Source organism: Acanthopagrus latus, chromosome 12, assembly GCF_904848185.1.
Source record: "Acanthopagrus latus isolate v.2019 chromosome 12, fAcaLat1.1, whole genome shotgun sequence".
NCBI classification, from domain to species: domain Eukaryota; kingdom Metazoa; phylum Chordata; class Actinopteri; order Spariformes; family Sparidae; genus Acanthopagrus; species Acanthopagrus latus.
Window position 1 is genome coordinate 14,356,387 of NC_051050.1, and position 25,766 is coordinate 14,382,152.

The following is a 25,766-nucleotide window of genomic DNA, read 5'->3' on the forward strand; positions in this document are numbered from 1 at the left end:
TAAATAGAGATAAAGCATGGGGAGAAAGAGAGGGGGATGACATTTAACAGATGTCCCACCCTGGATTTAAAACCAGGTCACACAATACATGTGCTCTGACCATCTGAGCCACCAGGGTGACCAAAGTCCATTAATAATATGGATCTGTTGAATGTGCAATTCTATCAGCTGGGGGATTGCTGCTCTACATTATGCATCCTTTTTCATTTTTCCTTATCACATGGTACAGATGCCTCACAAGCTGTGACCATTAATCTTGAGCGACACTTAAAGTGTGTTCTTCACAACCTTTTGAATGGTCTTTGAAGTCTAATTGAAGGATTTCGTGAGCGGTTTGCTTATCCAGTTATGTAAAGATGATCTAAAGGTATGTACTGCGGCCTTACATAAAGGACTTGTCCACTTCAGTGGTTCAATAGCATTGCACAGGGGGATTTTGCTGCTGGGCTTCCCATTAGTTTATAACCGTATATTGACATGGCACACATATAGGTGAAAGAAATCCCAGCAGACATATGCAGGAAAGGACAAATGAAAAGAAAACAACAGTAAATGGTAATTTGTAGAAAGGGCAATGCCTTTCAGGGTGTAAATCAAATAAATTTATGATTATTCAATAAAAATATCACAGTGTAAACCTTTAGTACACACATTAATATCCTGTTTGAAACTGATGGATTAAAAAGCTTTTTTAAGCCTGCATACTATCGCTTTGTGCAGAGGAAAATGTCCAGACATACAGTATCATCTAACAGACAGACTGAAATTCATTTGGATGTTGCTTTATTGCTGCCAAACCTCTAAATTTCCTGCCTATCCTGCTCTGTTCCACTTACAGTTGAAAACCAGACACAAAATGAATAACCTATTGGAACAGATAGAGGGCTGCAACTACTATCTTCGTTTTCAACTACTGTATCCTGCAAATTATCTACTTGTTTTATCGAAAAATCGTTTTATCTATAAAATTTCATAAAAAGGCAAAAATATATTTATTGTACAAGGTGATTAAATTCTCACATTTGAATAACTGGAACCAGGGAATGATGTTTGCTAAATGGCTTTACAATGAGGACTACAACAATTATTAGATAGTGACAGCGTACAGCTGTTGATTTATTTTCTTGATTAACTTATTGATTTAATGACTATTGTGAATCCTCTCGGTAGCGTAAACTTGCACAATAATTACAACCTCCAATTTTTCTGGACATCTGAAAATATTGGCCTGATGTGATGCTCATAGAAAGGACAGAGGACCATAAATTTTCACAGCAAATTGTATTACAGTTTGATGTAATCTTACTTTTTACACATTTTCTGCCATATACTGTTGCTTTTTCTTGGTGTAGTGAGCCACAAGTTGGTAATCAATGTTCAGTGAAGATACAGCAACAAACTGAGAGCTGACTAATAACACTGACTTCTTGATAGTCAGAGCTCAACATTTCAGTCAGTTTTTACATTCATTGCCTTGCATTGGCTTTATGAAAACCTCAGCCCTGGGCTAGATGACACAAAGATGAGTGACAAATTTGTAGGTATGAACCTGCCCACCTTGTAGAGAAGGGAAGGATTAACTAAACCCTCCCTGCCCCAAGGCCATGAATTGTATAGTGGTTTTAAATCCACAGTACCTGCTCAAGCTTTAAAGCATGTACTTTCTTTGCTGACCACTAGAGAGCATACCAACACAATTCCACTCAAATTTGGTTGAATCTGCCATATTATTATCATTACCATCTTTCACACAGTTTATTATCTATGTTTGCCCATTTTTTTATTCACACATAACATTTCAAGAATAAGTAAGGTCCATGTGGCTTGTCTGTCTTATATACAGAAGGCATTTAGTGGAAAGAATGACACCATTGTTCATTGATGCAAGAATCAAAACTGATGCCCTGTCACATGTTCAAATATTTCTTTCAGAACATTGTGCAAATATATCTACCTAATACATTCCATTAACCACTGACAGTTAGCTTCTTACTTGAACAAAAGAACAGTCTTTGACTCAAGAATAGCGATGCAAACCTTTCTTCAACTACATACTACTACTTAACTATAATCAAAGGTAGATGGTTAACAAGGAGTAAATTGAAACATTTTATAAGATCTTTTTAAGATTAGAAATAGAGACGTTTAAGAGAGACTAAATCATGCAGGAAGGTTGAACAGTCAGCAAAAGTATGTGGTTTTGTCCCAGACAAGCTATATTTCATAAAAAGGCGGCTATTGAAGAGTTTACAGTTACGTAGTGATAGAGGTACGTTCAGCTCAGCAGTTAATTAGGTAACACAGAAAAACGCCACAAATTAAGATGGCTTTGCTTATAAATAACAGTCACACACATCCAAAAACTGTCTGTCAAACCCTCCCAGTCTGTTGGACTGGGAGGGTTTGCCAATAACAAGAATGTTTTTCTTGTCTAACCACAACCAGGAGGTTAGCCAAATTTTTAGCCCAATGTCCCTTAAAAAAATATCCTGAGCCAGCTGGCAGGTCCTTTTACTGTAAATCTGTACTATTTAAATCCTGTATCAAACTTTATGGATAGTCTACCTTGTAAATTCTAATTAAATCTACTAGAAGAAAAGACATTTCTCATACAAACCTAGCTCAAAGATCTTACTTCTGGCTGCCATCTATGAAATATGAAATTTCCAGTATCAAACCATTTATTTGACAATACAAGAAAATACAGTTGAGTTTAGCTAGCCTTGGACTAGCTAAACCACCAGAGTGAACCACCAATGAGATATCTAAAGTTGGGGTTTTTTAGACTAGATAACTGCCGCAAAATCATATATAAGAACCAAGAGGGTATGCTTTCTTTCTCCTTCCTGACAATTTTACATAGCTTGCATTTTTATTTTATGTAAGCATTAGTCCTAAAAATGCTCAACTTTGGAAGTCATTTTTAAAGTAAATTCAATAACATTTAAATACTATAGGACTACTTTGACAGTTTACCTGGTAAGTTGAAATAACATCTGCAAGGACTGTATCACAAAATCTATGGGATCATACTTCCAGCGGCCATCTTTGAAATAAGTTTGTTGTTTAAAATAGGTAATGTTACGTTACGAATATAAAAACTACTTTTGTGTGGCCCTGTGATTAATTGTGTGTAAGCTGAACATGTATTTCTTTAAGGAAAGAGACTTAAATATGACCCTGGATTTAATTACAATAAAAAAGTATATTTGACAACTTTTGGAAAAAATCGTTACAGTTAGATTAGTTAGTCTACTGTTTCGTGTGTATCCTTTAGCCAACGAACAAACTAAGTTTAAAATCTCAGAACGATGGTGAGTTAGACTAGATAACTGCATTTAAAGTATATCTATATTTGGGGGGGGGTTCGCCAACTTTCTGTTCGATATGGTTACTGATTTTTGTGCTTTTTGCATTTTACGGCAGGGCTGTATTATTATTCGCCTCCAGAGGGTTAGCTTGATTTGTTTTGTTTGTTTGTTTGTTTGTTTTCATTTATTTGACGTTAGCGTTAGCCGTAGATGCTCTCCAGCCGCAGTTAGCTGATCGACACCCCCCGGCTGTTAGCTTTACCAGAACTCACCTGTAAGGTCCCAGTATGTGGCAAGCCCATGCCTGCAGCCGTGCTGGCTCCAGTCAACAAGCTCACACAGCTCAAACACACTGCTGTGAGCCCTCCTACCGGCAGCCAGATGGGGCTAGCTTATATGCGGAAGTCTGAGTTCCGCTCAGCCCAGTTCACTCCGAAACTGAGAGCAGACGGACTAAAACCACGCTTCTCTCTGTCTCCCCCCTGAACACCAGACCCGGCTTCACAACGCAAGGTGAGCACTGTACAGCACGTCTGACAAAATACTGTACCAGGCAGGAAGAATTACAGCTCAAGTGTTACCGTTATCATTTTCTGCCGTTTAATTAAACTGGAATATGTAGCGGGTGTTTAACTTCATAAACGGTGTGTCATCATACTTCTCCCCGTCAGTGCTACAGGTTTGTTGTTTCACCGCCTTGTCTTTTAAAAGCAGCAACAAGTGGGCGAGAAGTCCCATCAGAAAGAAGTGCAGTAATAAAGTCAGACATGTGCGTTGTGTGTTACACCCATTGTGGCAACCAAATTAAAGTTCAGTTTCCGTGAGGGAGAGAGAAAGAAACTACAGACGCTACTGTACGTTCAAGTAAACCCATGAGTGAGGACGACCTGCTGCGCACTTATCACTCTGTACCATGACTGCTGACTGCTGCAGTGGCAAGACCTTATGTTAGAGTATTGCTTATTGAAGTTGTATTATAGTTCTGGACTTTGGTCTGTTAAAGTAGTTTTTTTTTTTTTTTTTAAATATTGGCTGTAAGCCTGTGTCACATGTTTCCAGAGCTCAGAGGTTAACTACTGGGTGTAATCAGCCTGTGTTGAAAAAAAAAGAGTGTCTCTTAAAGTAATGTTGGAACAAGTTGTTCCACTGACAGCTGCCAATCCAACGATCACGAATGTTACACAGTTTTATTTTAGGTTTGAAGATGGTGTGGTCCAACAGAAGTGGATTGTTTTATTTATGATTTCATGTAGAATACAGCATGTAAGGTGCAGTGCAGTGGGAGAACATAACTCAGCTCTATGAATCATGTCCTGCAATGATGTCACCAGGCATTTCTCCTGAAGCGTTGTGAAATGAGAATGACGTCTAGAAATTGTGAAGAGGGAGACTCTACAGTGTGTCGACTGAAACTTAAAGACAGTTTTCTTCCCAATACCTTAAGATGCCTTTACCCATCTTAAGTCAGACCTCTGCTGACCTGTGATTGATTGAAGAAGTGAAGAAACCTTTTCTACTGTGAAGGGAGTTTTAATTCTTAAAGAAAATAACCAGTAGGTTACCCCAGATTTTAACCCAAATATCCCTTAAAATATCCTGTTTACTGTAAATTCAAGAATACTGTATCAGACTATTAGGACATTAACATTTCTGAGATTGTAGATAAACTTGTGCTGTGCTGAAATGATTGTGCTGAATTGCTGAAGTATTGAGCACAATAAAGTCCCATTATGACAAGAACTTGAAAGATGAGGTAGAAAATTAGCAGATTTATGCCAGAAATAGCTCAGATAAGTGTTGATGTGGGTGCTGCTGATAAAAAAAAAGGGAATGCAGGACTCAACGGTTTTGCACTGAAAGGTGTGTCTACTCATGTCTATGCATGATATCATTAGAGATTGCAAAACAAGCAGGGACATGAGTTATGAGTAATGTTTGTTCTCTCCATATTAGGAAAGGAAATGCCACTGATATGTGGGTCTAATGTGACTTGAGCGTGACTCAAGTTTCAGCAGCAATATTTTTTACATACCTTCACTGAGATGTCCCTGTTGGCTGTGAAATCTCATACCAAAAGAGTCCCTTGTGAACAAATGACATATTGTAACAGAGCTGCTTCATGATGTCAATTCCTCAAGGGTGTTGTTTTAAGATCTTCCCTTAAAACACGCAGTGTTTATGTCCATAGTTTTACGTGTTTGTCACTGTTGCTAGTAGTGAGGCGTAGACCAAAATGAGATGGTAAACAAAGCTTTCCTAATGTATGAAAGATGTCATGTCAGAGAGTTCTTTAATGTTGACGTTGAGTTTTTTTTAAGGCATTGTTGGTGAGTGTAGTGTTGTGTTAAAGAAGGATGAATGTAGTGTTTCTTTTTGTGTGTAAACATTAAAGGTGCGATATGTAAGATTTGGCCACCTGTCAAATTCACACTCAAAGACAACAGGGATAGCAACATATGACCGGAGTAACAGCTAACTGTAGCTTCTGTAAGCTAGATAGCTCAGTTAGCCGTGCAGCTAGCAGTTCGGACTGGGAGCGGGAGCTTTTGAACAGGACAGGTCAGGGCTAGCTACATAGCATGCTAACTTAAATATGTTTGTAATGGCTTTTGTAATATGGCGCTAATGATGACGATGAGGTTGAATAGGTTCAGTTTCAATGTGTGTGCCATGAATTGGGTGATACCTTGTAATTTTCCCTAAAATTAAACTTCTTGGCTCACCTCAACATCAGGTCACCTTGAAGAAGGAGACAGCTGTCTTCAATTGCTCACTGCCTTATTATAGACTTGCATATTCTGCATGTGTGCGTGTGTGTTATTGCATTTGGGTATGTTAGTTTGATTGTGAAAGTGTGTTGTATAAATAGCAGAGCCATGCGCTCACCTGTTCACCTCCTCCTTATCACTTTCACACGTGATTTAGTTTCTCCCCACACCCTTTTATGGCTCCTCTCTTGGCTTCTTTAAAGAGCCTGTTCCCCTCCAGGCATGATGGTGAGAGAGCTTTGTAAGGCCGACCCTCTGATTTGATGTGGGTGTCTCAAACATCTAACCAGGTGACGGGCTGCAGCAGGTGGTGCTGCGTTCCTGAGGGGGATGTGTGACGGTGGCATGACTTGTGGCTTCCAAATAAAGTGCCTGAGGGATGGCAAGGCATTATTATTCATGAAATAGTCATTGTAAAAGAATGTTTGCTCTGAACACAAATGTCTATTTTCTTATTTTTCTGCACTGAAACATTTAATTGCTTAGTTTCATGACTCACTTTCACACATGTACTTCCAGCCTTTGATTCTGTACTCTAAGAAAGTGATATCCTCATCACCAAAATCCAGTTTGATAGAGCAGATATTCAAAAATGTGTCCTCTGCATTACAGTTAAAAACTTAAAATCTGAAAATGAAATCCCTCTATTCAGCCCCAGTTTCCTTTACTATCTTTTCTAATTTGTTCAACAGAAATGACAGACTGTTAACAGCCATTTACAGTGTACCCGTCTGTCCAAAGCTTGACTCAGCTTTGCTTCTACATTTCCCCCTTTCCATGTAATTGCAATATACTATATGTGACATATAATGCTCGTGGGTTAGCCTTTGATGTCATGTTTTCATGTCAATATTTCACCCTTCCTGTTAGGCAGGGCAGAGGTGATACATTTCCACATGATCTGTGGTTTTTCTCTGAACCTGTGTGCTCACAAGACGGATTCACCACAGCCTCTTAGTTGAATACCAGACCAGAAAGTAGAGTAGAGAATGTGTATTGGGCAAATATGGTATACCAATTTCCTCAATCACCAGCCCTAATAAATTTAATAATGCACTAAAATTTAACATGTGACTGCACTTAACCTCAGTTTCGCTTCCAATAAATAGCTTTCAGCTTCAATTTTTTTTTTTTTTTTTTTTAGGGGAAAGGGAATGCATGACAGGCCCGGCTTAAACCAGTGAAACTCAATAGTGCATGAAATATTTTACTGCACTGAATAGCCTTTGCTTTGTCTCACTTTTGGATCTGTCTGTTTAATTTGAATGCACATATGTATAGTCAGGATATGGTATTTCTATCCACCCATGAGGTAATGGAGATGATGGTGCATTTAGCCATTGAAATGTTCGAAAAATCCATAAATGGAGGGCTAAACTTGAGTTGTCAAGCTTCCAACCATCCAGGGTGTGTCTCGCCATTTACTTTGTCCCTATGTAGGCCCAGCAGCATCACAGTTGCCTGAGAAAAGGCCAGTTCTCATCCTCTTACATACAAGGGATGCAGGGAACAGGGGTTTTTAGCAAAATGTGAAAATGTGAATCTGTTAATCAATACTTCTAAACCCCAGGAATGAAAGTTAAGGGTGATACAGGTGCAGGGCTGCAAGAGGAAGATGTATACCACAAAGTTACCTAATCTTTTCCTATTAAAGTGAGAAGACTCATTGTTCTCACAGTGGCTAACTTTCAAAATGCTTCACTTGCCACTGGTTTGTTTGTTGAATTCAGTATTGTAGAATATAATTTGTTTTGCTCTGGGTTACTTTGTGAGAAGGTTTTTTTTTTTCACAGGAAGATTCAAAAAACCTTAACCTCGCCTATCACATAGTGACAGCAAATTACACTCTGTTAGGGCCCAGAGAACATGAAAAAACCTTCACTCCCATGAGAGTCACATAAACAACTGTTCCATAAATGGATTAAGTGGGTTCAGACAAAGGACACTGAGGTAACATGTCCAAAGTGCAGCTCCCGTGTCACTGATCAGAGATTCTTCTAAGGTAAACAAAAGATTGTCAGTGCTTTTTGCGGCATATTACCATTTTCAAGTGGTTGTGAAAAGGCAGCAAATGTTTGACATTCCAAAAGCAACGGATAATCAGAATAGGTGGCAACTCATTTTCTTTAGATCAACTAATCGTTGCAGCTCTTACATGTTCAATGGAAACAGGATAATGCTCTTTATGAATCAACCATGTCATAGTGGGTTAATCCACTCTGAGCTTTGCATTGAAAGATGTAACTGTCATTGTGTTTGACTAACTGTTGCAAAATAAATCCTACTATACACACCTCCTCATGGGTTATCTCTTACGTCTCTGTTTGCCAGCTGTCCACTAGCATCTCAGAGGACATACTGTACATGATTTATTACAGGCTCACTGTAATGTCATTGTAAACTGCTTTGCCTGGGACTTGGGACATGCACTAAAGCTGTAAGCAGACAGCAGGAGCTGCAGAAGAGAAGTATTAATAAACTGTTGTATTTGAATATGCATTAACTCAATGTGATCACTTTGGAGCAAGCCATGTGATGGCAGCCTCAACAGGTCTGGTGAGATGTTGAGGGGACATTTTCTGCAGTGTTTCTGAAAATTGTTAACTATGTCATAGAACACAAGCAGCGGCATACCTACGACACCGCCTCATCAAAGGCAATGCTTCTGTTTGGGTTTAGCATAATTTGCAGTTTACAGGGCTCCACTTTGATTATAGTAATTTTTTCTAAATGCCAGTTCTTGGTTGCACACCAGTTGTTTATTACTGCCCGATATATGCCTCATGTTTACATCCTCTATTTCCTGTTATTCTCTTCCACGCTTTTTTGTCCTCTCTTGTGTCTGTGATATTTTGTTTTTGCATCTGTGGAGTCAGTCTCCCGATGGATTATACCCCCGTTATGGGCTCATACACAACTGACTGTAAAATATCGCTTCCTCTGTCTCCAGGTGAATCATGAGCAGCAGCTACAGCGTCTCCCTGGCTGGCCCTGCCCCCTGGGGCTTCAGACTGCAAGGAGGGAAGGACTTCTGCCTGCCCCTCACCATCTCACGAGTTAGTGACACACACATGCACACCACTTATGTACCCTTTGCTCCATGACAATCACCTCTGAGGAATGCTGCCCATGCTCTCTATGCTATTTGCCAGTAGTCAGTGATGAAAGTGTGTGTGCCATTCATCTCCTGTGTGACACTCATTGCTGGATTTAGACACCCTCTCGGAACAGTTCACGGCCTCTGTCACTCAGGCTCCCGTCAAGGCTAGGACTATTGTCATAATAATGTTACATAACTGAACCATAACTACTACATCCACCAGTTTAGAAAACACTCTCTTAAATTTCTCTGATGGCCTTTGGGGATGTATTCGGAGGATTAAACCGATAGCTGTTAACGCCTGCTGTCATTTTGGTCGTTCAGATGAGGGATAGTGCTAAGTGTCCTGGCCTTTCTGCCTGGCGTTTGTCCCGTTGCGAGGCACAGGGGACTAGGTTCACTGGAACTGCATTAGAAGAATCACAACCTGTCCTTAAATGGCCCATCTGACTGAAACTCTAGACAGCCACAGTGGCTCTGTAATAACTATTTGGGACACATAAAATCAAACTGGGATTCGGCTGTAACTGACCAGGTTCTGTTGAGACCTCAGCTGGGAGAAGTAAGGATTGAAAAACAAGGCTGTTTATGAGACTGGTCCAGCCTCAGCCTATACATAGTCACACTGTTTATGTTGGTGCTGTACGGGCCTTCTGTGATGGTTGCACAAATTAAAATAAATCTGTAGTGCAGCCGACTGTTGGTCTGTCAAGTAGCAGTCTTCTTCAACCCTGAGGCATCTGAAATGTCTCAATTATACTAACATAACTTCTTGTCAAACAGGATTAAAGTGTACCAGTGTAATCTTTGCTTTGACAACAACTGTGGCTGCTGCAGAATGATTGGTGTTATTCAGTTCCCCCCCGCTTCCTGTTATGTAATTGTAATCTCAGTGTCATGACCAAGGTCGATAACTTTGTTTATTTGTTGATGGCCAGATCAGTTACAGAATTTTGAAAGTTGTGTATAGGGAGAAGAAGTAAAATATAGCAGTCTTTGTCAGGACGTAGTAACCCTATAAGAGTATGAGAAGGCCGGCATATCTGCTGAGACTATTTTTATGCCCCTGTCACTATGATAATAGTGGAATGCAGGACATTATGTTGTCGTAGTGGCATGTAGCTGTCGGTAGACATGTTGACACCATATCTCAAAAACAATACATGAATGAAGCACCACCACACTTGTCACCTGATTAAATATTGGAGACAATTCATACATAAGAATACATTAAAATAGAAAAAAGCATTTTTCAAAAAGGAAGAGGGCAAAAATCAGCATGCAATTTGCATTTGGCTCTGTTGCCATTTATAATTTGGTAAGCTAATGAATAAACACAAGACCAACACCTGCCCAATTAACCCTTAATTTTTATCCACTCAAAGCAGTTTCACTTTCAGTTCGTCAGGCTCTGATTTCATCTCACTTTCTTTGTGTACACTGTGAGGTAGGGTGTTTTATTTATTTATTTATTTTTTTTACATTTTCCTTACTGTAATAATCCATGGATCTTGCCAGAAAAAAAAGTCAGGCATATTTAGGTGGCTGGTGTCTGCGAGTGTATCATTTTATTGAGCTCCTAGATCAGGTGGTTACGAATTTAGAGTAAGACAGGGCTATCGTGTTTTATATTGGATTAGGCTTGATTGAATTAAAGGGGACTGTTGGGCCTTGGAGGATACATGCACTCTACTGAGTGCCATTCAAGTCTCACACTGAATGTTTAATATTGAGACTTGAATATGTACTTATCTTCACAATGATTTTTCTGTAGATATGGTGCAATAAGCACACTGTACACTCACAGTACAGATGAAAAGCAGATGTGCACCTAACGCGCTGATGTAATTTGATAGAGTTTAAAATGAAATGATACAGGTGAGTTTGGAAAGGTGTCAAAAACACCCAACAGAAGCCTTGAATCTGTTAAAATCCCAAGTGCATGTAATGTGGTAGTTTTTTGATCACTCCTCCATGCACCATAAAAGTGTTGAATACCTCCTGTGTCCACCAGCAGTCCTGTGTTGAGTCATCAGTGGTCTGGACAAAGCCACAGACCTGCTGAGCCAAGCAACATGACTCTCACAGCTTTTCATTCCATCACATTATTGGTTAGTGTCATTCCTGTGACATGTTTTCATCCCAGCGCATGACCAGTGAAAGGCAACATGAATGGCTCAGATTTCTTGTTATTGTCCAGGCACCAGGAACAGTTGTACCTTTTGTCTGTTTCTCTTCCAAATCCTGAAGTCACTTCCAGTCAAGGTACAGTCAAAATAAAGCATGCTGGGCATTATATTGCAGTAAAGCTGAAAAGTTTATCCATTTTTATGTATGTTTTCTTAAATCTGAAAGTCAAAAGTGTCAGTACTCCATCTAAAGGCTGATTTATGGTTATGGCAATTGGCCTACACTGTAGTGAGTATTTCTGGTGTGTCTGTGTTACTGGCGGTGGTGAGCAACACTTTCCCCTTTAAACACACCATCCTCTTCAGCTGAAAGCTATGTCTCTCGCCTAGGCAGAATTAACAGGCCAAACTTGAACATTTCCGCCGGGTTTTCGGATATCCAGCAGGGCAGCTCTTTCCAGCCCACAGACACAAAGATTGAGTTTAGAGGAGAAGTACAGTATATGGCATAGGTTATGGCATAGGTTACGGCATAGGTAATGGCGCAGGCCATACATCTAGGTGTAGATATAATGCAGAAGTATAAATCGAGTTGAATTAGTGTGTCTCTAAACTAAGCTAAATGAGTAGCTGCATTTACAAAGGAAGAAGTACAAACATAGAAGAAACATACGTGGAAACATCTGGCAACAATTAACCATTACTGTACCTCAGTTCCTTCATCAGATGAGTGGAAATCACATCGACCACAGGCCTATTTCAAGGTTCATTAGAGACCCACAATGCTAAATAGACAGACCTTGCAGCAAAAAATGGACATCTATTGCTAAAACATTGAAGTTTGTATTTATTTAGCTTAGATGGATGCGATTATGGTGGACTAATGATGTAATGACTTTGCATATGCTTACCATATGTAACTGATCCAAAGATTACATACAGCACAGTTCAGTATATAAGGCTGGTGGCTTAGGAGTCAACCACAGCCTGTAATCCCGAGGCCCATTCTAGGAAAAGTAATAACACTAAAGCATAGTATGAGGTGGAGTACATACCATAAATAACATGGACTGTGTGATAATGAATTGTATTTCACATTGGGAGCAGAAATTCTTACAAAATAAAGGTGTTTTAGATTGTAATCTACCACCTACTCTGCAATATAGCTCCTTATTTAGGTCCTTATACATGATAGAGATGAATTAACACCTCTCTTTAATTGCATTTTGTTGTGTGCTACAGGTGTTTATGTGTTGAAAAAGGAAGTGCTTTTAACAATGCAGCTGTATTGTTAAAAGCACTTCCTTTTTTGGCTAAAAGCGAGACCACCCTGTATCATAAGGATGACTTATAAGGGAAGGGCGCACTTAATGTACATTATGTGTGCGGGTGTCTGTGTTCCTGTTCCCCCAGACTCTTTCCGTCCTTGATGTCTGTGGTTCTTCCAGCTCCTTTTTTAGGCATGTCTTGACAGGCTTCCACATGGGAATAACTCAAAATTCAATTTTGCATTGCTTATGAAACAGTGGAAAATGTCCGCTTGAAACACTGGAGAAAATTTGATATTTTTACACACAGTAAATTGATTTTGGTCATAAGTTAAGTATAATAACATTAATCTAAAAACGGAACTATGTGAGACAGGTTTATCAGAGCTAAAGCTGAATTAACTAACAGTGTGTAAATGTGTTGCTTAGTTACTTTAGGTCAGTTTGGGGTCAGCACACTGAATATATTTCTCTCTTTTCCCACTGACCCCTCACTTCCTCCTCTTCCCTTTCGTGTCCTTTTCATTGTTTTTTTAGTGACATGTGAGACATTGAGTAAACATCGTCCGGACTAATTTTAGCTCTGTGTTCGCAGTCGGCTCTGAGCTTTTGAAATTAGTTCTTCTTCAAGCACCACCATTATGTGTTAATATGGTGAAGCCACTTTCACTCTCAAAGAAGAGGAATGTGATGATGTAGCGTATCTGGGCAACCCACATCAACACGAGGGGGTAAATGGTTCTTTGTGCATTTAAGAGAAAGGGATCCAACAGAGCCTGGCAGCCCAGCATTGAGTTAGCTGGTGAATATTATAAGCTTAATTAGAACAATAATCTGCTAAGTATGTGTTTATTATGGAAAATAATGGTATTATCATGTTGATAATTTTGAAAAGTAAGATAAACAAAGGAATTCTTTGAGGCAATTAGTGGAGCAAAGTGGACCGAAACCTTCATGATCCATGCTTTGAGGGTTTCCAGCGAGAACCAACAAGACAGCTGGTGCTCATTTTGAAAGTATTGTGCATTTATTTCAGTCTGAAACATCTTTCGCTGCGCTCTTTGGTCCGACTGTAAACATTTCCTTTACTCACCAGTAATTCTTTTTGCCGAACATGTTATGACTCATTTAATCCAGCATAAAACGTGGAAAATTGTAAAGACAGATCAAAACTACAATTTAATGTTTTTCTCCAGACACTCTGCAGCATAGTTTAAAAACTGAAGTAAGGCAGGGTTAATGTTGAGTGTCATATGTTACTACAGTACCAGTGCAAGTAACAGTATCCCTTCCATCTGAGGAATCTGTTTATTTTCCATTCATCATTGATTTACAGTTGATACACAGCGAAGTCTGTGCCTTTTGCAGCCCTTTGGATGAAGTATAACCTGGCCTGCTATGTCTGACATTGAGCCATAACCTTTGGCTCAGCTAAGGTCCAGAAAAAAAATCAAATCAAGCAGTGAAAAACTCCCCTGGCATTTGTGAATATCAGAGACAGATAGCTTGTGGTCTGTGCTGCACAGCTGCCAAACACTTTGTGTATATTTCTTTATCTGTCTCTAGTATTAAAATCTCTTAGGCCTTTTTACATGGAAAGTGGAATTTAATAGAAACCAGTTATGTTTATCCAGTATTTCACAGCTTCACAAGGCATATTTAATACTATGTGATTCTGTGCAGAGTTCTGAAGATGGCTTCAGGTTCCATATGGGTTCAGTAGAAAACTGTTATCTGCAGTATGTGTTTGATCCCAGTATGATCTCCCTGCTGTCTGTCTAAAGTTGTATTGAGGGCATCTGCTTTCAATCTGCCTAATCCTATATGGCAGCACTATAAAGAAGAAGCAGGCTGTCGTTGTGATTTATATCATTCACACTATTTCCTTTGAGTGTGGTGAGAGATTTTTAAAATAAACAATCCACTAAATTAAGAGACAGATCAGGCATCTACACATGATCTGTCTTATAAGTTATTCTTATTATTGGCTGCTGGTTGGGATATAGCCTACAATTATAATTTCCTTTTGAGGTTAGTTAGATTAAAGACATGATCACCACTGGCACAGTCAAAACAGCATTGTATAGTGATTTGCAAAACTCAAATGCAATACAATGCAGTACATTTTAACAGTTACCTCAGTCATTCGACATGTTTCCATCAACACATTTTAATTGGCATTTTCAAGTATTGCATTTGAACATGTCGAGGTAAACAACAGATTTCTCGAAAAAGTTTTTTTTTTGCATGCTGGAACTGGTTTTTGCTCTTTTGAATAAGAGTTAATACACTCAGGAGAAAGAAATACCTTTTCTCTTGAGATTGTAAACATAACTTGCTGATGAGCTATTTCAGCTCTGACAGAAGGAGGAGACGAAGAGGAAGAAGGAGGTAAAGAAGAAAGAGATGAAAAGGGAGAGTGAGGAGATGAAAATGAATTAGGAGGAAAAGATCAGATCCTGGATTTTCTGATATCACATGAAAACATGGCTGGTTGTAGTAACAACTGTGACCAATGACAAATGACTTTTTCTGCTCTTATCCATTACAGCCATGCATAGTGTAACATGTCCCACCAACCTCTGACTGTGTATATGGAAACATGGCTATTGAAAGTAAAAATAATCTCTGCAGTGATGCAAAATGTGTTCCAGTGGCTCTCTGAATTATGCTGTTGTGCCTTTGGATGAACTTGTGTGTTCATGCCCCAGCTTTAGGCAAGCAGAGAAACTGTATATTATGCTAATAGGAGAAGTCTTTTTGTGTCAGCCGACTCATTAATACATCACACAGCCAACCGTAGGTGAAGCTTAGCCATCTTTATGCCATTTGGCTGAATCCAAAAAGACCCAGTGTGATCCCTGCAGGAGAGGTAAATGAATCATGGATGGAAGTGGAAACCAGCGCTCGCTCTTGGCTCGAGCTCCACCGTGGCTAAAAGCCTTTTCATATCATCAGCCTCAGTGGTGCTAGTCAGCCCAGTCTTGTCTCTGACCTGACTAAAGAGAGAATTCAGTATTCAATGCCGGGTTGGTACTGCTTTGTGTTGTTTTGTTTGGGTCGTCATGGCGATTTGACTAAGAGCTCGTACTTAGGTCTGCTTGGCATCTCGTGTTTTCCAGAAGCCTGATTGATGTAGTAAGAGACTGGGGTCAGGCCATGACAACCACGGGTCTACCTCTGTGAAAGTGGCCTTAATTGCGATGTTTGGCTTGGAGGAAAAAAGTGTACTGGTTATTCGGTCCCCTCCAGACTGCTGTACTTCTCATAACTCCTCTTCATTGCTGGTTGAAGAGTTTGTGCAAGGTGTTGCAGGTGTACCAGACTTCTCTTGACAGTTAACTGTACTTTATGGCTTCTGCTTGTGCTAGCCCAGCAGGTTTCTCTTCGCTGCACTGTCGGATTCATCGCAAAGAGTCTGCAGTTTAAACAATTTATTTTTGATGAGCTTTACAGGTTGAATTAGTGGAGGAACCACAGTCCTGCTTTGATCAGCTTCAGTGTAGAAGAACATTTTAAAGTCACCAGTCAGCTTCTCAGACACGCTGAATTAATTTGATCAAAAAAAAAAAAGAGAGAGAAAAATTCCTGGTCTCATAAAACTCACACTGTTACTTATACATGGGAAGTATTGGTCTAAGGCAACTTTATTAGTACACTGTAAAAGTCAAATATGCTTTAGCCTTGTGTGTTTGTGATGACATAATGTTAGACTTAAGTTTTTCCATATAAGGGCCTCCATCCTAGTCTACCCTACGCAGACATGACATGCATTTCACTGGCCTTCAGTCCTCACCACAAGGCGCTTCCTGTAACATGACTTCTCCGATGTGAAATAACCACAGGCCTCGTCCTTTCACACTGGAAGTTACACCAGCAACGAGGATGATTAGTATCCCGCTGGTGCCGAAGAGCTGTTTTAAATGTGATGACCTTGTCTTAAATATTTCTGGTTATAATCACGTTACTATAAATAGAAGCAGTGTCTTCTCCCACAGAGAGTTTTGTGTGAAACGCTGCAGCTGTAAATCAGTTGTCAAAACACACAGCATTGATCTGTTAGGTGCATTTGGAGTTTTGGCTGCAGCCATCTCGGGAGAGGAGCTGTATGTCATGGATTTATTCGCATCTAGTACTTAGCAAAGCCACTTTTCCTCTAAACAGGATCTCGATGTTGTTTTCACAATAGATCATATTCACACGGCAGCCATTTTCCTCAAGGGTCAAGCTGTGAGTGGGAGGCTAAAATGCTGGGATAATGTTATGCTACAGTGTTCCAGCTTTTTTTATAAACATGGGGAATCAAATTATAGATACAAATAGTTATTTCACCATTTCCTGCTTGTTCAGCAACTGAAAAGATGATGGGTAAGGAAAGCCTTGAAATACGGCCAGATGTCCTTCTAGATTTTCACTATCCATCATCTTTTCAGTTGCTGGACAATCAGCAAGTGGTGAAGTGGTAACAATTTGACAGACTTCATGTGTTTACTGGACTTCCAACTGGGAACACGGTTGTATGGCCTACCCTGATTGTGATTTTGAAGAAAGTGGCCGCTGTGTGATTATGGTCTACAATGAATCTTTAACCACTCTTTATACGTTGTCATTAATTTATTGCCTTACTGAGTAAACAGCTAAAACTTTAGAACAAACCAGATTTTTTAAATCATTTGCTTTTATGACTTTAGTTGATTATGGCTTGATATCAAAAGGAATAAAGACACATGGAAGCAATGGCCTGTTCATTTTTCCAGGCCCCTGCTCCACTTGTTGTGTTTTTAGAATCTGTCTGGTACAAAATCCCTCTGAATTTCTTTTCATCTACAATGAAGCAAAGATGAAGTTCTTCTGTAAATACAAATGTAGCCATGATAAGTTAAGGGGCTTTTTAGCTGTTAAAGTCATAATATTCAGTGTACCTTAGGGTTTGACTTTAAGCCCTCAGATACATCCGCCAAGGGTTGTGCAACAATCTGTTGTCTGTTAGCTACATTTGTAGGACACACTTACATGTGTAATGTGGAACAACTAGTCATTACCAGTGACTACACAGCAGTAAAATCAGCAGCGTGGAGAGGAGCGCAGCAGCCACACCATTATGTGGCTGGAATCCCATTCAAGTTGGAAAGACACTTCATTCATTTTGAAACATCCTTCTCGTCCCAAACTGACACAAAGCCTGAGCACTGGTGGCCTTTTTTCCTCTCTAAATGAAACTTATACATTTAGTGTGAAACTGTCTTGGGTGTCTTTTTTTATTTGACCTAGCAAGGTTTAAAATAGAAACCAGTGTTTTGCAAATTTTGATTAAGTGCGCAAATTACATGGTGTGATGTGGTGGATAGTATTTCGTCAAACATGTTGCTAAAACATCCTGCTCTCTTGAGAGAGCTGAAGCAGCACAGCCAAAGTTCCAGCTCGTTACTTATCTGCTCTCTGTCACGAGTGCTTCAGACCTCTCTTGATTTATATTTATAGACCGTGGATGCCAGGGATTCTTACTGTAACATCTATTTGTTTTGTATCCATGTGAGAAAGGCAGTGGTTGACTGAAAGAAGTTTGGATTCATAATGCTCTCTCTGTTCGCTGCGGACTGAAGGATTAAACATCGTTAGCTGCATATAAAAAAACATTTTTCTGAGAATGTTGTAAGGGTTGTCCTGTCTTCCTTCATGTCTTGAAATAGTGCATGTTTGACGGATCACCATATATAGAGATATATACTATTGTCCTTTCTCACATCCCTACAAGGAGAGAAGTACAGATCTCTCTTTCTCTAGGTCTAGGCACAAACACACAGAGGCATGCTGAGAGGGAGACACGGGAGATGGATTTATTCAGCAATCCTTTCGCAGCCTTTTTTTTTCTGCAGTTGACCTCTGGATTTGTGTAGCGGAGTAGGACAGAGCCAGCAGATGCCAGCAATCTCTGAAGAGTGCCGAAGAGTAATGAGTTGTACATTGAAAGTGAATGAGTCAGGACAGACTGCCGGCAGGTGTGTCTCTGTGAGTGTGTGCCCGGACGCTGAGCGAGCAAGTGAGTCAGTGGAAGCTGTGTTCATGCGTGCCTAGCAAGCACCCTGCCCCTTTTGTGAGTAACACTTAGCATGTGGCTGCTCTATAGGTCTCCATGAGGTTGGTATGCATACATCAGCCTCAGCTATGCGCTCTTCACTTCCCGCTACTGATCTACTTGATAATGACACGAGGAAAGCTCAGCTCCAGAGAGAGAGAATGTGGCGGTCACTGCGACTGCTGCTGTCACTTCCTCATTCTTTGTCTGGCTCCCTCCCACCCTCTTGCCCCGTTTTTATTATGAGGGTTAACACAATGGCACATTCTTTATGTCTCATTGGCTCCTTTTTAAAACTGCAAAAGAGTCGAGTTAGAGTTACCTAACCTGAATGCATTCTTTCGCAGTGGGGAGAGGGAGTGTCTTTTCTCTTTTAAGTTTATCTGCCCAAATCAGGGCTGGTTTGTTTTCTGACATTTAAGTTCCAATTTTATCTTCAACACTCAGCTGAGTTGACAGATAAAATCACTTAACCCAAAATACGCTTCACGCCTTCTTCATTATACTTTTCAGTCTCTCAGCACATTTTGTAGACCTCACCTGAGCACCCACCTTGCGTGCATGTGTGCTTTCCATATCCCTATTTTGCTCAAATGTCTGACGCTTCATGGAAAATGAGCTCTGTTCCTTCACACCGCTGAGAGATGACATGTTTGTATGATCATAGAAATACCTGCATAAGATAATGAGTACACAGAGTTCTTTCTTGTTCCCGTGGCTACAGCCAACATGGCTGCACAGGTGTGTTACAAACATATTGAGTGATTGATGAGGTGTGCACAGCCTTGCGTAATCAGTTGATCAACACACCTGGTACAGAGTCATCCCATCGTCATGGTTTTATTGCGCTAGTTCCTCTGTGTCAGTGCGAGTCTCAGCATGGTGGAAAGGGAAAACAAACAACATCTGATAAAATCTCACCCCTCTCACTTCTCTCTGGCAGACAGGCCAACAGTCAGCATTTTTTCCAGTTAAAGGTATCCCTGTTGGCACTGCTTTGGCTCTGTTGCATGCATCCTTTCTCTCTGTAGTCACCACACCTTTGTCTCACTCAATATCCCGCTAACAACACTGTCTCATTGGTTACACACCATGAGTAATAGCCTACCAACACATAATGGTCTAGCAAAACACGAGATGCCACATTATCCCACATAACTAGTAATTAATTGTAACAACAGTATGTAGTGGAGCGAAAGAATGAAGTGGCAGAAAGAGGAAACACTCAAGTAATTCAAAATTTGTGCAAAAAACAGTACTTAAGTAAATTTAGTTGCATCATTTTTTATTTGCTTTGGAAAATATACAAAATCCCTTTATTCACATATGACTGGTGTTATTTACAATAGATACAGAGTTTGGAATGCAGCAAATAGCTACTCCACGTAACAAAGGCTGAGAATAACAGGAAAAAAGATAATTATGGGGTCAGACTGACAACACTGATTTTGGGAAGCTGGTGTAGGACAAGAGGTGGAGCATAAAACATAAATACCATAAAGGATATCCTGCTCCAGAGCCAGCGCCTTTCAGCATCACAATAACAGATAGTGCACACTGCAAAGAAAACCCTAGAGTGGCTTTTGGGCCCCTGAATGTCCTTAACAGACCCAGCAATAGCAATGAATGTGTCCTCCATCAAAAATCTGAGGGGAGAGCAGAAGATTACAATTTACAGACACTCAGGCTGATATTTAGTCTGACACAACCCGAGAGGATCAACAGGGGGGAATTGGAGAGACTTACATTTCCCGAATGCAGAAGTGCAGAGACAGGAGAGTAATGACCAGTAACACCTGATCCTGTAGTCATCGGCTATGCTGCTCTTTCAAAGTACAGCATCCAAATACGTATATAAATGTAACATTTCAGTTGAAAGATTTTGATAATTTAGCAAATATGTAATGATAATATTCATTATGCACGCACACTGATCTGTATGTCAACAAACAGCAGTTTTATATGGATATTCAACCCCACTCGTTTTCCTCTCTTGTGAGGCGTTTCTCCTGTCCCTGTTTTATATTTCCATCTCCCTTAAAACTTTCTGTTCTGACTCTCGAAAGAACTGTCCCTGTGAGCTCTAATCAAAAGCACAAAATTCCCCCTTCAATGATGATCACTCAGTGAGAGGAGGGGGAACATTGCGAGGCAGAAGAGGCAACATTCTTGTGGGAATGTTTGGGGCTTTTTTTTAATCGGCTGATTGTTTTGGTGGCTCTAAATGTTGTAGTGTTGTGAAGAGAATAAGACGCTTATCTTGTCTGAGGAGTTACATAAGACAGGAAACGGAAAGGAGAGCACAATACTTGTTGATTACAAGACGTTAATCAACAACATATGCTTACCCCAGATTTTCTCCTATTCTCTTATTCTTTTCAAAGTGCAATCTTGATTACTCTGATTTGTTTGGTGCAGATGCATTCATTGCAAGCTTCTTTTATAAATGTGTTGTTGTTATGTGTGTATGTTTCTTTGCAGCTCACGGATGGAGGCAAGGCAGCCAGAGCCAAGATGAGTGTTGGAGACATCATTCTGTCCATTAACGGCATTTCCACGGACGGCATGAATCATTTAGAGGCCCAGAACAAGATTAAGGCCTGCACAGGCCAGCTCAGCCTCACTCTACAGAGGTAACATGCACATACATACATGAACACATATTCTAAAACATAATCTGTTGATTTCCTTAGCTCCACAATAGAATGATTACTTTGTTGTTTTAGCCTTCCGTTGTGTGATTTAGCCTGTTTTGTTACCAGATGTAGTTGTGGCTGCTTTTCACAGGACAGTGAACAGACACACAAAATGACCTTTAATCGTCATCGCTCGATTGCCATATTTGGTTTATTTGTGCTGTATTCAATTTGCCTCTTCAGTATTTAAAACAGATGAGCTCCTGTTATGCTCATTAAAAAGAGTTTAGTGTTTCTGCCCCTGAGGTCCTGTTTGGACTTTGGAACGTTAAAGAGACTCGATTAAATTTGATATGTCTTGCACAATAGCATTGTTTTTTGTGTCCTACCGCTTGCATTATAATTAGCATAGATTGGCTATCGTGATATTTGCTTCATGATGACTCTGAAATGTGCAATGTGTAAGATAAAGCCAGAGTTTTAGTTTAAAACATTCAAAAATAACTAACATTATCAACAGAATGTGAAGAAACAACAGCTTTGATATTGAAAACGTTCATGTATGACGTTGCAAAGATGTCTAATGATGATGGCGTGCTCACCACCTAGCCCTGGCCCATTCTGTCTTGTCTCCTAGCTCTTTTAGTCTAATAAATAAACATCTAAATTAGGTTTTATTACAGACAAGCTCTTAATTAATGGTCTCCAACTGCCCTCCATCTGTGTTTAGTGTATAGTGTATTTCACAGAATCAGGCGAAGTCTTCAGATAAGATTTGGTTTGAACATGCTGAGTTCATAGAGTGCTCCTCTGTTTCTTCCATTAGACAAAGGAAGACACTGGTTTTCTGGGACCCGTGAGTACATTAAAGCTATAGCGATACATTGAGGGCACTTTAAATGAAAGCCCCATGTTCCTTTTTAAACAGGCTTTGAAGAAAAGAAAGCAGGAATACAACCAAGGTCCACCAAAGAGTTTCAGTCCACACAACTTTTATAGTCCATCAAGGCCAAAGCTTCAGTCATAGGGACAACTTGAATTGGTTTTGTAATAAAAAGAAATAGCTCAAAGTTAACACCAGTTTTCACAGGAATGCAGTATTTTTACGTTGAAGTAGATGAACTGAAACGAGTGATGCGTTCTGATGATTTTTTTTGCCAAACACTGTATGATTTTCTGCAGCCAGACGTAAAGGAGAGTAGCTTTGGTGTTTGACACAGACAAATGGAGGCAAAGCACGCACACTTCCCAAGCTGTAAAACATGTTGACAGAAAAACTCAAAGCCTGGTTTGCATGTCCTGTCATTCCATCACCACATCAAAGCCCAAAGGAGCCTCTGTGCTTTAATCGTGGGAAAATAGTCCTAAAATAGCCCTGTCGTCACAGCTGCATGTAATCTTCTGTGGGTAATTGTTGCACAATGAAACATCAAACATCCTGGCCTCACAGTACATGTAAACTACAACTGAAATTGCCCACTAAACAACAAAGGTTTCCTCGTTACAAATGATTTAAAATTGCTGTTTGCTCCATTTCTGGCTGCAGTTTTAGGAGATGGTTTTGGTGGTGGATAAAAAAAAAAAAATCAGTTTTCCAGTGCACACTAAGATAAGATTGACACCATTTTATCAGTTAGGTGGTTGATTACTTAGATCAAAAACAAAGGCAAGCAAACTAAGCATTTCACATGCTGCCCTCAAATGAACCTAGAGCTTACTTAAGTAAGGCTGTGATGTCACAACTATATGGTCACCACCCTCAACCCGGCCCCCAGCCCCATGGTTGCAACAGCTCTGGCAGAGATGACGCAGAAACATGGTGGGTTGGTGCCTGCTCAGGTCTGTGACAACTGACCAATCAGAGCAGACTGTGCTTTTCGGGAAGAGAGCATAAAGAGACATGTACTAAAAGGGAGTGTTCAGACAGAGGGTGAATAGAGATTCTGCAGAAATTAACACTTGAACATTAAAACATGCACAAATTTTCTATAACTGTGAACAAAGAAAGGGAATATTATGAGACTTCTAAAAAAAATGGTTATTTTTACTTTAAACTTGTGAAATTAAGTACACTATATCAAAGTACTTAAAGCTTGGTGTTATTTACTATATATAGCAATATAACAAGACTATTTTCCTAGAAGAATTCTCTGTGACATGCACCACTGTGTACACCCATGTTCTCACAGTTGACTAATGGTTTTGATGATCACTGATAAGACTCTCAGGGTCATAAAAACATTCCAAGAGTGCCAAGAGATGATTAATGTGACTACAGTTTCGCACCATTACATCACTTTGTCATAGCTCACATTCTCTTGGCGCTTCCGTAAAAAGACAAACTTACATAATGCAGGTTTGTAAAAATGACAATGCTCTACGTTTATTAATGAGCCTGTTTATTTAAAATGTTCCAATTGAGCTCAGCTGTATGCACTGATTCCAACTTCCAAAGTCTGGATGTGTTTTAATCAAACTGGAGTCACAAATTACATAATATTGAATGCAAAACTGGAAAGCCGAAAGAGATAACACCCACAGTTGTACATTAACTTCATAAAATTGAAGTGGTTTTGAATCTTACACACTTGTACTCACTTGTCACGTTTCCAGTCTACATATATGTTGTAACATACTCAAAAGCATCCAGTAAACACAGTTTAAGTATTTCATCTCATGCAACGTTTCTGTGTATTGTTTCGCCAAAAAGGCACTCGCAGTTATTTGATGCCAATATGTTTATTTCCGTGTTGCTTGGTGAGGGGAAACTTGTTTTCACCAGGGAGGAAATGGACTCTGGGTTTCAAAGCGCTCTCCTCATCCTGTCGCTCCACCATGCAGTAAATCATAACAGAACTGTCAGGATGAGTTTGAGTGAGCAAAGAGCTGTTATGTGTTGTGTGACAGAGGGAGAAACCAGGTTTCCCTTTCCAAGACTGTGGTCTCAGGAAAAGATGTCAAAACAGCGTGCGACAGCATGCACTTTCTTCAGCTAATATAGTAGTTTTCCAATCATCCATCCTTTTGATTTGTTCTTGCAGATGATGTGACCAGCATTAATCGGTGAATTTTATGGGCACTTTTTGTTCCACTATCACACAATCTTGTTGCTGTGCAGTTACACCAGGCGGCTGTGGGAAGCATCCTTAGGAAAGTATGATAATTGGTGTTTATTTATTGTCATTGAAATATGCAGCACAGCGCAATGAAACACCACTCCCCAGAGGTTGTGGCTGGCTGCACCTGGTCCCGAAACCTCAAAGATAATACAGATCAGCACCACTAGCTCTTGGCCATCAAACCACTTTCTGATGTTTTACACAAAAATGCGTGTGAGCTCCCACTATGCTTTAGATTCAGGGTGTTTTCCACTTTGTGTGCAGATTTGTGCTCATAGTTTCTCTGGTGGAATGGGATGGTGTAAAGCTTTTGGGGAGTTTTCACAACAACAGTGGAAATGCACTTTCAAGATATACTCTTGCTCTGGCATTCTTGTTTTAAATATACTCAGACTGTCCCTCACACAGACGGCATTAAAGTGTCAGTGTGTGATGCACATGTTTTGCCACTTAATGTAGCTCAACACAAGTGAGCTAGGTGGGTTCAATCTACAGATATTCTACTACATGGCCACGTACATCCAACAAGCTTTATGGAATGGTTGTAACAGGGTGAAGCAGAGGACAATCCAATACAGTCCAGAGCCCCCGCTGACTCCTGGCTGCCTTAACCAGATGTGGTGTGGTGGTCGGAAGAAAAGGATGGGGGATTGTTATTGCATCGCCTGGACCTGCATTAGAACAGATACATTAACTAGATTGGCAGTTTATTCTTTTGTGGTTGCTGTATCCAGAGATCCGACCTCAAGGAGAACTCCTTTATTTCCCAACTCGCTGTATTCATCTATCTGGAGTCTGTGTGGGTTGGATTGCTAAATTCAATGAAATGCAAATATATTTTGTTTAGCTCTGTGGTTCACTTTTATTCCGCCATTTCTTTGCTAAGTCAAGCTCACATGACCAGTGAGTTATCAATGACATACTGAAGTGCAGAAGAGGGGCATGACATGGCACATGGTAACGAATAGTGTGAATGCCTCCCATCACTACGATGCATGTGACTGCTGATATGGACAAGTACACAGGGTTCTTGCCTGGCACGTGTGCGGAGACATCAGGCACGGGCAATAACCGTGTTAGTGATGTGCAGAGGCAACTGTCAGCAGCAGCAGGCTGTCCAGTTCCATGTTGAGAAGCTTTAACACCAGAAATAGCATTCATGTCTCTGTCATTGTTTCCACTGTCAGAGGTTTAAAGCAGAGATATTATTCTCATTTTCAGGTTCATCACTGTATGTATGGTTACTACTAGAAGAAGTAGGTTTATGGGCTTTAATACTTAACAAACACATCAGTTTTATTATTTCTGTCCCCCTCTGTCTGAAATGCTCTGTTTTAGCTCCTGTCTCTTTAAAATATA

The 25,766-nt window shown here is 40.0% G+C and overlaps 2 protein-coding genes across 5 annotated transcripts in view; one reads left to right on the top strand and one right to left on the bottom strand.

The window, feature by feature from the left end:
• Nucleotides 1–3,722, bottom strand: part of gdnfa (glial cell derived neurotrophic factor a) — a 46,435-nt gene extending 42,713 nt beyond the window's left edge. Inside the window, exon 1 of one of the 2 annotated variants that reach the window (XM_037116220.1) lies at nt 3,584–3,722. The gene's annotated coding sequence lies outside the window, so the exon portion shown is untranslated. Of the gene's footprint in view, nt 1–2,976; nt 3,291–3,583 lie in introns of those variants that run through there. The other variant, XM_037116222.1, reaches the window with a different exon arrangement.
• The window catches only part of pdlim5b (PDZ and LIM domain 5b), a 39,791-nt gene continuing 17,691 nt past the window's right edge, over nt 3,667–25,766 (top strand). The window contains exons 1-3 of one of the 3 annotated variants that reach the window (XM_037116218.1): nt 3,667–3,824; nt 9,030–9,135; nt 21,134–21,285. In XM_037116218.1, coding sequence (XP_036972113.1) covers nt 9,037–9,135; nt 21,134–21,285 — 251 coding nt within the window. In that variant the 5' untranslated portion in view covers nt 3,667–3,824; nt 9,030–9,036. The remainder of the gene's footprint in view (nt 3,825–9,029; nt 9,136–21,133; nt 21,286–25,766) is intronic. The other 2 variants (XM_037116217.1, XM_037116216.1) reach the window with 2 other exon arrangements.